This window comes from Colletes latitarsis, chromosome 12, assembly GCF_051014445.1.
Source record: "Colletes latitarsis isolate SP2378_abdomen chromosome 12, iyColLati1, whole genome shotgun sequence".
NCBI classification, from domain to species: Eukaryota; Metazoa; Arthropoda; class Insecta; order Hymenoptera; family Colletidae; genus Colletes; species Colletes latitarsis.
The window spans coordinates 23708716-23722670 of record NC_135145.1 but is presented as its reverse complement, the minus strand read 5'-3'; the positions used below and the strand labels follow the sequence as shown (position 1 = coordinate 23722670).

General features: G+C 38.7%; 3 protein-coding genes across 6 annotated transcripts in view; 2 read left to right on the top strand and 1 right to left on the bottom strand.

Annotated features, from left to right (window-relative positions):
• The first annotated feature begins 110 nt into the window (after positions 1 to 110).
• LOC143349057 (beta-1,4-N-acetylgalactosaminyltransferase bre-4) lies at positions 111 to 3244 on the top strand. Of its 2 annotated transcripts, XM_076779934.1 has the most exons (3): positions 111 to 379; positions 501 to 1180; positions 1256 to 3244. In XM_076779934.1, the coding sequence occupies exons 2-3, from the start codon at positions 554 to 556 to the stop codon at positions 1448 to 1450; spliced, it is 822 nt and encodes a 273-aa protein (XP_076636049.1). In that variant the 5' UTR covers positions 111 to 379; positions 501 to 553; the 3' UTR covers positions 1451 to 3244. The 2 variants fall into 2 exon arrangements, with proteins under 2 accessions (XP_076636049.1, XP_076636048.1); XM_076779933.1 differs by having other exon boundaries at positions 111 to 1180.
• Positions 2896 to 9874, bottom strand: LOC143349054 (RNA-binding protein 5). 3 transcript variants are annotated; one of them, XM_076779925.1, is made up of 8 exons: positions 9752 to 9874; positions 8360 to 8959; positions 8193 to 8262; positions 7158 to 7231; positions 6174 to 6287; positions 5344 to 6091; positions 5098 to 5261; positions 2896 to 5012 (listed from the first exon to the last, which is right to left on the bottom strand). In XM_076779925.1, exons 2-8 carry the CDS (start codon positions 8942 to 8944, stop codon positions 3993 to 3995), a joined length of 2775 nt encoding a protein of 924 aa, XP_076636040.1. In that variant the 5' UTR covers positions 8945 to 8959; positions 9752 to 9874; the 3' UTR covers positions 2896 to 3992. The 3 variants fall into 3 exon arrangements, with proteins under 3 accessions (XP_076636040.1, XP_076636038.1, XP_076636041.1); XM_076779923.1 differs by having other exon boundaries at positions 9650 to 9838; XM_076779926.1 differs by having other exon boundaries at positions 5356 to 6091; positions 9650 to 9838.
• A 3139-nt stretch (positions 9875 to 13013) lies between these two features.
• Positions 13014 to 13955, top strand: part of LOC143348878 (ELAV-like protein 2) — a 44192-nt gene continuing 43250 nt past the window's right edge. Inside the window, exon 1 of the mRNA XM_076779568.1 lies at positions 13014 to 13738. The gene's annotated coding sequence lies outside the window, so the exon portion shown is untranslated. The remainder of the gene's footprint in view (positions 13739 to 13955) is intronic.

Below are 13955 nucleotides of genomic sequence, written 5' to 3'. Positions count from 1 at the left end.
GCGACAATTTTATATTAATCAAAGTTTTATATAAAAATTGAAATTTTTATCAGTATCTTTTGATATAATTTATAATTTAATTAATAATTTAGAAAATTACTTTTATTACGATTATTCAAATTGAAAATGTACGGTCGACTGTTGGTAAGCATTGCGCATGCGCGTCATTTACGTCCAACAATGGCGTCTGTACCTTCGGTGCTTTAGAGTACGTCTTATGCAAATACTCTTATTTAACGTTAATTTGTGCTTTAAAATCGTGAAATGATACTTTGAACTGTATTAAAGTCATCATTGGTGTCAACAAATGAGTGTCTCTCTTCGAACTAAACGTAACCTACCTACTTCATGGAGATGGTGATTGAGTGTTGAAACTAAGGTTAGGATGAGAAGCATCGTTAATATTTTGAAGATGTTCGTTGCATTTTTTTATGATTATGCACGCGGATTATCTTACACCATCACCACGATTCTGGTTCTGGGTTACTGCCTACATCCAGCCAGATTCGCTTCGCATTACACTTTTATAAAGACGCAAGACATCTACGATGAAATGGAAAGATCCTATCCAGCGAAGGACAACTCCTGCACGATTACAATCAATCCCAGAAGATCACAGTTGCTCTATCCCGAAGAACATCCACGAGAAGATCCTGTGGCAATGGCACGACGCTTAGGGATACTACCCGGTGGCCAGTGGAAGCCTCTCAACTGCCATCCTCTTTTCAATGTAGCCATTATATTACCATATCGAAATCGGCAAACGCAACTTACCATTTTCATGAATTACATCCATCCTTTCCTACAAGCTCAAAACCTCGATTACAGAATATTTGTAATAGAGCAAAGTCCTATGCGCGAGTTTAATCGTGCCAAGCTTTTCAATGTTGGATACACAGAGGCAACCAAAGCAAACGATTTTCATTGTTTCATCTTTCAAGACATAGATTTAATACCTCAAAATCCTGACAATATTTATGCTTGCACAAAAATGCCTAGGCATATGAGTTCAAGCGTAAATACATTCCGTTACAATCTACCATATACTGGTTTATTCGGGGGTGCGATTGCATTAACTCGTAAACAGTTTGAAAGAGTTAATGGATTTTCCAATGTTTTCTATGGATGGGGGGGAGAAGACGACGATTTTTATAGTCGTCTTCAATCGCGAGGTTTTCAAGTAAGTTAATTATTGTTACACGAAAATGATTAAATACAGTTTGTCGTGCATACATAAATTTATTTTGGATTTCAGGTCACCCGTTTCGGACCGAGTGTTGCCCAATATTATATGCTAACGCATAAGAAAGAACCTCCGAGCAGTGCGAGATTCGAAAATTTAGAAACTAGCGCTAGAAGATACGAGACTGATGGAATTAGCAATCTAGAATACAGGGTTTTAAATCATCAATTAAGGCCGTTATATTCTTGGATTTTAGCAGATGTTTAGTCTTTGCTCAGTTGTTTCTATTTATTTTTTCTAGTCTGTTAATTTATAAACAAATATGGCTGTTTAACTATTTGTCGTAATTTGAGTTAATAATAACGAAGCTCATATCTATAAGAATTAAGTAATGCAACATTCACAGAAAGATAAATTTTGTAGACATTTCCTAGCAAGGTGAAATTGAAAAAAAGGTGGCCATTGAATTTATTATACCGATAGAACATGTTCAATGACATTTCGTGCAATACAGAGAAATATACATTTTATATTTCTCTATTGAATGGTATATGCTAGTACATCAAAGATATTACTACGATATGTTTATGATACAATTAATTGTTTGGGGGGATAACTGCAGAAATGTAATATTGATAAACATTGATACTCGATTTACTCGACACCTTATAATAATCTATTCAAAGTAATTGAACAAACGTGTTTCCTACATTCCAGTTTTGTTTGAGTCGATGCAGTATTTTACAAAAGTCAGTTTTTCAAGCAAGTGCAGCTTTAATAGTACAAAACTTCTTTATACATACAAAGAATTGTAGTTTGTTCCTCTAGTGATATGCCTAAAAATCAAAGTATTGATATAATCAAGTCAATTTTCCCCAAACATATTTTTAACTTAGTTTGATACTCGATATTTTTGAGTATTATATTTATATCGACTGAAATGAAGAAATATAGTATTGTAATTACATTACTTATTGTTTTTACGACACGGTAAATTATCGAATTAGAATAAACACGCGTATTGTTATATCGCGTATATATTAACGTTTGAATTTGTATTTCTAGTCATAAATGAGCCCAGGTATTGTAGGGAGCTGATAGGTTTACAAGCGGGATGAAAGAGGGGAGTTGTGGTTTTCTATTAGTTCTAATTATCCCCACCACTGATCATCCGCCATTACGTTAACGGGGACTTTAGAATGTAGACCATAACCAATGGGGCCCCGCGTACTTGTGCTTTGAAAATTTATCAGCTTTACAATACTTTTAACGTGATAAACATGTACTGAACTCTAACGAAGTTTCAAAGCTTGTAATTGTGCGCAGTTCGAGAATAATTCAATTTCGGAGTACAGAAAGCTCAAAGTTCAAATTTTGAATCATCGAAACTACTTCACTATATGTAAGTACAAGCGTCTCAATATAAATGGAAATGTATGTACAAGGAGTTTGAAAGAGAAATGTGTAACGATTAAATTGTTGCAAATCGCGCTGTATAATTTTATTAAGAAGATTTGAAACCTCGTAACTGTCGTTTGTTTAGATATGTGCACTTACTTAATGCTCATATAATTTATAATAGATAATACGCGTACATGACATTTTAAGTTTCACTTGAATAAGTAACGTACTGCTGAAGGTAAATATTTTATTTCGATCGAAAAATAAAACTATGGAAAAGATTCGATTCTTTAAAAACGAACACGAGTGTATTGCAAGCAATAATGCCGCGTGTATTTTTATTATCATCTTTTAACCTATAACTTATTACATGGGTTTTGGATGTGTAATTAAAAAAATAACGATAAAGCGTCAGAATGACTGTAGAAATGTGTATGTATAGCGAAGAATGATCTCAAAAAGTACGATGCAAAGTATAATAATTAATAATAAAAAAAAAAAAAGGATCGACGTGTAAATGTTCGAGTATAAATATAATTCTCTCTCTATATATAGATGTGTAGTGTGTGTGGTGAATCTGACATAATTCTATTATAAAATAATTATGAAATTCATTGCGAATTGTTACAGTATAATAAATATACGATGCACTAATGATGAGTTTAGTCGCACTGGATTCATAAGTAATAGTAGATTGATTTTTCTCTAAGCATCATGAAATTCACTTGAAACTATGTAAATTAAAATACGCGATGGTAATTAATCTTACTGTTTTGCGTTGCCGAAGATATTTCATAATGCTTCGATATATACTTCATTCTCGAAATACGTAAAGTACTGTATTGTGCACAAAATTGTTAGACGAGAATTGCTTGATGTGATAATCTTGTTTGAACTATTTCGCTACTGGTACTTATACATAGTACATTCTTGGGTAAGCACTGTATGGTCGTAAATAGTGAAACAAATATAGTTTTCCTTAAACGAACAAGCATAGTTTTTGTTTAAAGTGTCGCCGCGGCAAGCGAAGCCGAAGAACTATCGCGCGAATAGTTTCAAGACAATACGAGCATTTTTAAATAGTATCACATAAAAGGATGTACTAAAATCTAATGAAAAAAAAAAAAAAAAAAAAAAAACAGCGAGTTCAAAAACTAACATTACCAATTTATTATTACCTAAGAATCTTAGAATAGAGAAGTAATGTAATATTGTGAAAACGTATAGGAAAGATATAAAAAAATGTAACGTATTCCCAAGAATGGATTATCACCGTTCTCAATTACCAGTACACAACCAGTATACTATCCGGATAATACGCGCACATACCTATCCGTTTATGGAAAAAATTGAGTACAAGTACTTGTGTATGTATACATAAAATCTATGTACAACGATACTCAACATATTATGAGTCGGACAGTTCTTGATAACGTGCGTACATCATTTTCTTCACACAATCTTTGTACGTGTCCCCCGGTAATGCACTATACGACGACGACTTTGCTCCTAAACCGGCTGTAGGAACTCTTCTTTCCGCTTCGATGATACTAGTCCTACCTTGATTAGATTTTCCAAGTCCCATTCCTTCGCTCCAGCCCATTTTTTGTAATAATTTATTGCCAACGTTGTCCGAACCGATACCGGCTCTCGTCGGTTCCTCGTAAGACACTGATATATCTTCGACTCTCGTTTTTAAGTATTTTTCTTTAAGTTTGTTCGGCTGTGGAGGTTCCGGTTCACCGTACTTCGCCCTTCTCTCTTTAGCACGATCCCGATATTTATTATTCCTTTGCTGTGGGTCGTTTGGGTCCAAACCGCGCACTTGATACCAATTTTCCAAATTCTGTTTATGAAGATCGGATAACTGTTGATGTCGAAGTAACGCTTCTTTGCTGGGAAATTGTCGTTTACACAACAAGCAAGCTAGTTTAGTCCAATCCGTGTGTTGTCTTTCCTCTTGTTGAACGTCCTCTATTTCTTCTTCCGTGTCACTACCGCCTCCGTAGGCAGCGACCAAACCATTATTTCCACCTTGATCCTCATCCTCGTGGTAAGAGGTTGCCAGAGACTTCTTCTCTAATATGGCATACCCAGCATCCGCTGCTCCACTCCCAACTCCCTGATTGCCATCGACACCAGCAAACTCCGAATTCCAATTGCTCTTTGCATTTTCTTTCTTCTGATTCAATGTTTTTGCCCAGCGTTCCATATCCTTTGCTATCTTCTTCGCTACTTTCACTTTATCTTGCTTGCTGTCTTTCTTTTTACTCTCATCCTCCCTCGATAATTCTTGAGTAGCACTAGTGACTGTAGAAGTTGTTGCCTGATTGGTGATTGTGTTTGTCGAGTCGGTGCTACTAGCAGTGGCAGTTATTGTAGTCCCGCTGGTGGTGGTTCCTGTTGCTTGCGTAACGGTTGTAGCAGTCTGCATAAAACACGAGCGTAATATATTAATGTATCGATTATTCCAACGCATCTCAAATTTCGTTAATATAATAGATCTGAATTACCTTTGCTGGTTGATATGAGAATGATTCGGCATCCCAATATAGGAATTGTTGTGTGTGACTATTATAATAATATTGCGAATTAGGATCATAATACAATCCTGTACTGGGATCGTAGTAATAGCCCGATGATTCGTCGTAGTGATAGGTACTGACATCCGGTACAGCTAGAATTACAAACGATTAGCAGATTGGAGAAAACCTTTCAAAGCAAAATAAAAATAATTTGCTCCGTTGTTATAAACTTACAGTATACTTTACCATCACTCGCGTGTGCAGGCACTCTTCCGCTAGCTAACGATGTACTGGTTGGTGCCGAAGGCATTGGTCTATTCTTCATTTCATCGGCATCCCCTAACTTTCTGGACGCTTGTAATTGTTGTATAGCAGATTGTGCTACGGCTGCTGCAGCGTTCACTCTATCAGTCTGATTCAGAGACGGTAACGTAATCGCGGATCCTTGCATTATTTGATTTTGATAATATTGCGTGTAATACTGAAGATAGTGAGCTTTCTGTGCAGGTGTCTTAGCATATAGGTTGGCACTGTACTCTGCCAATTGAGCAACGTCGTCTAAAGTGTATCTTTGCGGTTGACTGTCGTTCGCTTTCCAGGTGTTAGTGTTATTTATTTGGTGAAGTTTGCAATACGTGATTTCTACTTTTCTGCCGTCCACCACCAACCCTTGCTTCGTGAGGGCTGTGTGTAAATACATTGCATCCACTACGTTGCCCATTTCTAGGTAACAGACGCCCCTTGATGTGTTGGTTAGAGAATCGCGACCAATACGAATACTGCGTATCGGCATCGACGAAAGGTTTTTCATTGCTTGCAACACTGAATCTTCCGTCGTTAGCACGTCTAATCCTCGAAGAAGAACGGTGTTCGTAGGATGAGGGCTGATCTCATCGCTACCTTCTCCGCCTTCTTCGCTTTCTGCTCGCGAGGCCGAACATTTAAAACACGTTTCGCGCCTCTTGAAATTATGTGCTCCACACTTAAATAGAAAATCATTATCGATAACGGTCTTTTTATTTAGTTTGACAATTAGAATTGAAATGTTTAAAAGACAAGCATACCTTGACGCAATGCCAATCCTGAGTATTCTTTGCTGGCGGCTTATCTACATGGCAATCTTTCGGTATACTGTACTGCATCAAGGCACGGTATTGGTCCTGTAGCATCAGTACTCCCTGAAACAGAGAATTTCAGTGTTATCCCGTCCAACATCCTCCCAAAGCCTCTGTTTATCCCGTAAACTTCCTTCTTGGTTGACGAAATTATAGTTTTCTACTTCATAGCTTTCCGTCTCGAACGAACAGTAAAGAAAATGTCGTGGGCTTATATAATGTGGGCCATTCCACACGGCTTGCGGACCGACTCTCTATGTACATGCGCGACAACTTTTTCTTTTCGTTTTTGGTTCGATCAATGAATTGAATTCGTGGAAAACAAGCAAACGTACAATGATTGCTTGCATAAAAAATTTTTATATGTGAACAAGAAAGTCGTGCACAAATAATTTTCATTCATTTAAAATGCTCGGTCAACTGGTAATTGCGTCGAGAACAAAGTTAAATGGTAGAAGCAGACTTAAAACGACGTAATTAAAAAATAAGCATTTCGTATCGAATGAATATAGCAAAATGTGTGAAATTCGTATAAATAAATCATCATGCCGGATACTATATGCACTGTACGCAAAAAGATAAGACGATTGGAATGACCCTCCTCCGATCTTCATTGTTAGTCCACAAACTTTTATGATAGATAGAGGATAGGTAAAAAGCACGCGGCGCGGCCTTTTTTTTTATATATGTATATGTATATATAACTTTAATCCAATAGACGGAATTGCGAGCGAGTTAAGAAAAGTCTGCAAAGTATGTGGGGACTCCTAGATAAGTAATTAGGTACGGTAGGTTGAAGTAGCCTTTTGATAGGTGCACAGCCATGGCCATGGGGAAGGCCAGGGGGCTGCGTTACCGTGCCTTGCCGCCACGGGGCGTCGGTGGCACGCGTACAACGCATCGGTTGGGAATCTGGACTGAACTTCTTTCTACCTGTTTCATCTCCATCCACCGTGCGGCCTCCTGAGTCGCGTTAAACTCGACGAATGCAAAACCTCGCGAAGCACCTATACAGAGCAAATACACACATATCCAAAGTTAATCCACGTTTTGCCTGGGTGTCTCTACTCTGAGAGGGCAGGCAATCACAGCACCAACCATTGACAGACTGAGTTTCGAACGAAGTATTTCTTCGCTTCGTCGCTTGCTTTCTTTTCCATTTGCCTAAAGCTCAGCAGAACAAATTCTATACGGATGAAAGACGATTTTTTTCTATCGTACTTATTCTTTTTTTTTTTCACGCGAATTCTCATTTACTTTAATGTCAGACCTACCAAAATCTTGGCCTCCGTATTTTTCTTTTACTATTTATAGATTGAAGAAATGATAGTTGAAATCGTATAAAAAGTCTCTTCCAAATATCTCTGGTAATTCGGATTACAGTAAAGCCAAGATGTTTGTCAAAGAAAATTGTGTATGCGCAACGTACAATGGAGTATATAATTTATCACAGAAATTTTAGATGTTATTTTGACAGTGGAACAACCGAGTAAACTTGGTTGGCAAGATATACATTTCACTTATTCTAAGTATAAGATATAAACTTCTTAATAAATATTTTACACCACCCTTGCTAGATGAATAATGATGATCTGATTTTCCTCAAAATATTCTTCCTGCATATAGAACTTACCTTACTCCAAGAGTAGAAAATGAATTAATGATTTGTATTCAATTGATAGTCATTATATTCATTGTACTGCTTGAATAATTTTTGGGTATGCATGATTGGTACTAGGGAAGAGATTTTAACCCAATATGATAAAAAATTGTTTGAAACCTTAACCGTTCGTAACATTAATAAATGCGTAAAAGTTTCAAACAATTTTTCCCCAGATGATCATTAAAAGTTGCAATAATAACTTAAACTACACAAGTCTAATGCGACCTGCAGAGGTGAAAAGCAGTTCACTTGTGTACACATTAGGTTGTGGGGAAGTTTTAAGTTACGAAAATAAAGATAATTACCTGTATCCTTTTTACGAATCAGCCTGATGTCCTTTGGCATGAGACCACAGTTGAGGATGTCTTGCCGCACCTGTGATACACACATCATAATGATAACAGAGATGTATGCGTGCAAATGCTGGCTCATGAGTGGCCAATTATGTTGGGCCACTAAGTTGACAACCTACGTCATTTTCAGTTATGTGCTGAGCAAGCCCGCGAATCATTATGGTGTTGTTTGGAGATTGAGATTTGTAGTGGATGCCTTCCATGGACGAACCGTAAGTACGTCCATGGTCGTGCTCAAAGTCCATACTTTCTCGGCTATGATCGTCATCCCGATCCCGATCTCTGTCCTCCCGCTTCCCTCTACGATCCCTATCCCTATCTCTATCTCTGTCTCTTCTAGAGCGATCTCTATCTCTGTCGCGATCGCGATCCCTGTCTCTGTCTCTTTCTACAGAGTCTCTGTCTCTTTGTCTAGTATAACGATCTTCTCTGTCTCTGTAGCTACGGTCTCTGTCGTCTCTGCTACGATCCCTTCTGTCTCTTGAACGGTCTCTTTCGCGATCTCTGTCTCTTCCGCGATGATTTCTGTATTCCGGACTACGGTGGTCCCTATCGCGATGATCATTGTCACGGTGTTCAGCATAATCCGGTGACCTACTGCTTCCATAATCATTACGATAGTCATAGTCAGAATTATGTCCCCTTCTCTCAGGCCCGTAACCTGGCTCCCATGGATCAATATTGTTACTGTACATGTTGTCCATACATTTAACTTGTTCCTGAAATAATTAAAATTATTTTAATACTAATAAAATTATTTTAATTATTTTCTTTAATATAAACCTCCTGATAAAAGACATAAAACATAAGAAAATTAATATATTTTTCTGCTACTCTGCAAATTAGAATATTAGGAATACTCAATTAAATTATAAGCGGTAACCAATGAGCATTTAAAATTCAATTACAGCGGCAAAGAAATCACTTTATTTAATTAACACGTTTCACGTTATATAGACCTAGATAACAAAGCAACATAAAGCAAGAGCCCTTTAAATAAAATGCAATATAAATACAACACTAGATCGGCGTTAATATCATTAAGCGCATTAACTACTTCGAGTATAATTCACTGTTTGGAGTCCATTTAAATTCTAACGTTTACTCGGAAACAGTGTAATTTAAAGGTACTTTCATAAAAAATGCCGCATACTTTTCGCGAACATTTCAAATTACTTGACAGATTTCGTCAAAATTTTTAAACGTAATCCTGCGGTCAATAAAGGTAATAGTAAAGACTCACGTTCTATTATAAGTTTTATTAATATTATAAACTCGAGAAATGGTTAAAGGACAATGTGATATTAAAAAAAATTGAATACAAATCAAGCAATACAAAAGAATTGAATATAAAATCATGAACCGCAAAGCGAACGACCATCGTGGCGTTGATTAATAGTCCGTCGTACCCGATGTTATTGCGATCTGCAGTCTTCTTTACAATGCACCAAATTTTCAACAAAATAATCTTCGTGTCGTAGCGAATCCGTACGTGCTTAATTTCCACTTACTTTACTTTTTCCTCGTACGATTAGATGAGAAAAAGCGTGATGCGCACAATGGCGTGGTTACGCCTCTCGTTCCTTCCGTACAATATGGCGGCGTCAGTGGAGGAAGGACCCATTACGTGTCCATGATCAAATGATGTTAGAAATATTTCCGAGATGGCGCTTCGACGCATTTCATGATTCATTAATTTTTTCAAAGATTCAGAAACTAATCGAACTTCTTCTTATTTTTATCTCGCTAAAATTCCGGTTGAAATTTTGTCTTCCTAGAAATACATCTTTTTATACACGCATTAGCATGCGTAGTTATTTTCATTAGGCGTAAATCTGTTTCGTTGACGAATTGATCGAAGGAATTGCGACAACTTTTATAGAAATATGATTTAACAAAAAGTGACACGAGATAAGTAATTTCAATGCAGACATTATTATTACATTTATTTACAGTATTACAATTTGTAATTTATAAATGTAAGAAAGTTATTTTGCAAAGCTAGTAAATGGTTAGGCATAAAATTCACAAAGAGGGAGTTTTTAAGAAAAAGAACGCAAGGTGGCAGCACTGTGTCAAATTGATCTCCCGCGTCGTCACGTTAGAATTGAAACGACTGTGTGCAATGAGGTGCCTAAACTTTCGTTTATCTTTTAAGTTCGATTGTTGATACTTACGATAAATATATTGTCGATAAAAAGGGTATAACATCTTAATAAAAAGGTAGTTTCTTCGGTTCGATCTATGGCTGTCTTACAAATTAGTTTACTATTTAAAAGTGAATCGTTTCGTTTGTTGACCGTTGTAACCGTTGTAACATAACACGGTACACTTTACAGAAATTAGTTTTTACGTGTACGTGTCGCGTGATGTTTATTCTTAGAAGGGACGTTGTTTTCGTTTGTCGAAAAGTATCGAAAACAACGAATGACCGCTGGGAGGACATTATTAGCAATAATGTGTTATTATATACGAATACAGTTATCTTTCGAAACCTTTGACGTTCATTTTCGTCGAGTAAATGTGAGATAGCATATTTAAGACATTTATTTAAATCGAATTTGTATTTTAAACGTTGCAATGAACAACCGTTGTGTAGTACAAAGTGTAAATAGTTGTTTCGTGTATAACCTCAAATTGTACATCGAAAAGTTTGAAAGTCAGTGCATTGGTACGCTATACCAATTATTACTGTTACAATCGATCGAACAGACAATAAAAAAGTGTCGAAGTCATTAACCTATCTTCTACGTTAGAAGTATTTCATCTTCCGATGCAAGGAAATGTATCACGTGGCTGTGTTTCGTAAGTGCATAAATGTTTATTTGATTTATTTATAAGTCGAGTAATTAAAATACAAAGATACATTGTTTTCGCTCGTGAACGACAACAATTAGTCATCTAGCATTGTAACGAAGAATAACTATGCCATGAAAATGCATCGCTAGAATCAAGGACAAAGTTTGAGTTCTTAACTAATCATTCATTTCGTTCTCGATTATTATAAAGACAAGATAAACGTTTTGCAAAACTGAAACGATTAACCTTTACGAAATTAAAAAATTCCAACTGCATTGATTCAACGATTGTACGAAATACATGCTAGATAAGTTATTTTCGTGACATATTTTGGGTTCGCAGAACTCATTTGTAATAAGGTTTTTGGTATCAGGAAACTCGTACGAAAAAATGCAATTTCTAGAAACATTTTCCCTGTATAACAAGTGTCTGTGGAGGGGATTGAGCCCGGGTAACCGGGGTCGGTCTCCACCCACGTCGTACCTAGTCGGTTCGTGCAAATTCGTTAAATTTCGGGTTTACTCGGGCTCCTAGGTGGTCGTCGGTGGTCGGTGGCCGCTGCATAGGATATCCGGTTACGAGCATCAGCTGGATAAAACGCATTTCGACCCTTTCTCTATCCCATAAATTCAATCCTGGCCGTCGCGAGGTTGAAATTATTTTTCGCGTAACATTCAAATCTCGTAAACATTTTTTGTTGGTACATATTTGGAAATTCTTGCAAACCTAGCGGGTACGACGTTGCATGCATGCTACTTTAACACCTTCATTGATATTCGAGAATTACAGACATTTTTATCATATCTACGGGTATTTTTCAAGTATCATTGGTACCTGATTTATTAGAATATCTAGCAGGACTACATTTTCGATACCCTGCAAGTAAGTTATCAAAGAGATTCGTAGTCATCGATCGTTTCGAGTACTTCATTTTGTCGTATAGATGGCAGTCGTGTTGGAATGCTAAATTTGCGAACAATGTTGTAACGGTGTAATTAGTGTAATTGGTGTGAGAAAAGAAAGATTCGGGGTTTAATTTTCCGTTTAATGCCAGGATCAATCCTGCCGCGGGTAACAGGAGGTCGTGATAAACGGTTTATTAGAGACGCGAGGAAATTGTTTCCTGTATCGTGTCGGGAAGGAAGGTTCGTTCGCAGGGGGCTGTCTTGACCCGAGCACACGATTCTAGGGTTACTTCGTAGCTGGTGCACGAGCCGAGCGCCGATGGCTCGTTGCAGCCTGTGCGTGTTTATTCGGCTTTGTAGAGGTCGCTAGCTCTACCTGGGGACACGTTCGCGGGTGAAGGAGCATGACACGCGAGAGGGAATAGGGAGGTTAGAGCGCGTGCGAGGTAGAGGGCGCCAAGATGGAGGAAACGAACGAGAAAACGGATACGCGAACGGAACGGGGATAGAAACGTACGAATGGCGTCTGATATAACGAGAGAACCGTAAGAGAAATATAACAGTACGACAGGATAGCCTGGGAGGGGAATAGCGATATATAGAGTAAGGACGAGAGGGTGGCGGGAACGGGAAAAGTGAAATGGGCGCGAACACAATGAACGAGAAAGAGACAGAAATTCCAAGATAGGTTAGGGCGGAGGGGTTGAAATAACAAGAGAGACCAAAGAGAAAAACAGTAGGGAGAAGGACATATAGTACCAAGAGAAGGAAAAATCGAGGGGGGTGTGCGAAGCAAACTGCGCGAAGGGGTCGCGGTCGGGTACATAGTGTAAAAGAGAAAGAAAGGAAGAGGCGTTCGTGCGCAACCGGTACGACGCAGACAGCTCGTCTATATACTTGGTTCAACGACCACCGCCCTAGTCTCATCCAACCCCAAAGTACCGGGCGGTTCGGAGGCCGCGCGTTGCCATTGCGGGGTGTGGGGAGTGAACGAGGGGGATGAAAGGAAGCAGTGGATGCAGGGTGGTTAGTGGGGGTGTGGAAGAGTTGGAGGGGGGAGGGTAGTGCCGTGGCGGTGTCGAGCGGAACGGGCCACGGGCCAGTTCAGTCTCGAGTCCAGGAGTAGAAGAGCTACTGGCCGCTTGTCTGCTCCCTTCTTTCGCTATAGTTTCATTTCTTTCCGTTTTAGTTCATTCTTCAGTTCCGATTGATTGACACATTGTACACACACACACGCATACACACACCCACACCCACGCCCACACATACATACACATGCACGTACACGTATATACATACATACACGTATACGCACACATTCACGCATATGTACAACACGTATAAACGCCCCGCGATACGTTACACATCGCGGGTTCGTATACGCGCAACGTATACATCGGGCTGACTCTGTTACGCGTCCCACACAAACACGTACACGTATCGAGACAGCACATAGAGGCGCGATCGCGTACGCCGGACGTCTTCTGATATTTCGTGTCACGCGCAACATACACAGAAACGTACGCGATACATCCATTCGTTGTTGGTTATCGTTTTGGTGAATATCGACGACGACGACGACGACGCTGTTTCGCCACGCTCGATATACATACTCCGCGTCCGTTACGTTGTGTACGATCCGATGCACGGACACACCCGCGACACCACGGCGTATCTGTAGCACCCGTAATCGGTCAGGTGTTTACCGCGTAGTACCTGCGTCCTCTGTCCATCCGATGCACGTGCAACAGACCCCGCGGATTGATTGAGTTTTAGGAAACGTAATTGTCGCAGGTACGTGGAACAAAGTATGCTTCATTTATGCGCGTGACGATCTTCGCTGCGACGCCCCCCAGCGATCGGGGGGCTAGCGATCATGGAAATTATCCTTTAGTCGCGGGATTTTTGTTAGTTTAAACATTTTTTGCGATGATAGAAAATTCTGTAAATTTTTAAATAATTTATGGACCGCGGATTTCGTGAATATTTTCGCCACGATGTTTATGTTTCT

Excerpts from the sequence above, each read along its gene's own strand:
- LOC143349054 (XM_076779925.1), bottom strand. The coding sequence starts at position 8,944 with ATGGACAACATGTACAGTAACAATATTGATCCATGGGAGCCAGGTTAC. Across the intron at positions 5,262-5,343 it reads GAGTGATGGTAAAGTATACT|CTGTACCGGATGTCAGTACC; the intron begins GTAAGTTTATAA and ends TTGTAATTCTAG. Across the intron at positions 5,013-5,097 it reads TCTCATATCAACCAGCAAAG|ACTGCTACAACCGTTACGCA; the intron begins GTAATTCAGATC and ends TGTTTTATGCAG.
- LOC143349057 (XM_076779933.1), top strand. The coding sequence starts at position 386 with ATGAGAAGCATCGTTAATATTTTGAAGATGTTCGTTGCATTTTTTTAT. Across the intron at positions 1,181-1,255 it reads TTCAATCGCGAGGTTTTCAA|GTCACCCGTTTCGGACCGAG; the intron begins GTAAGTTAATTA and ends TTTGGATTTCAG.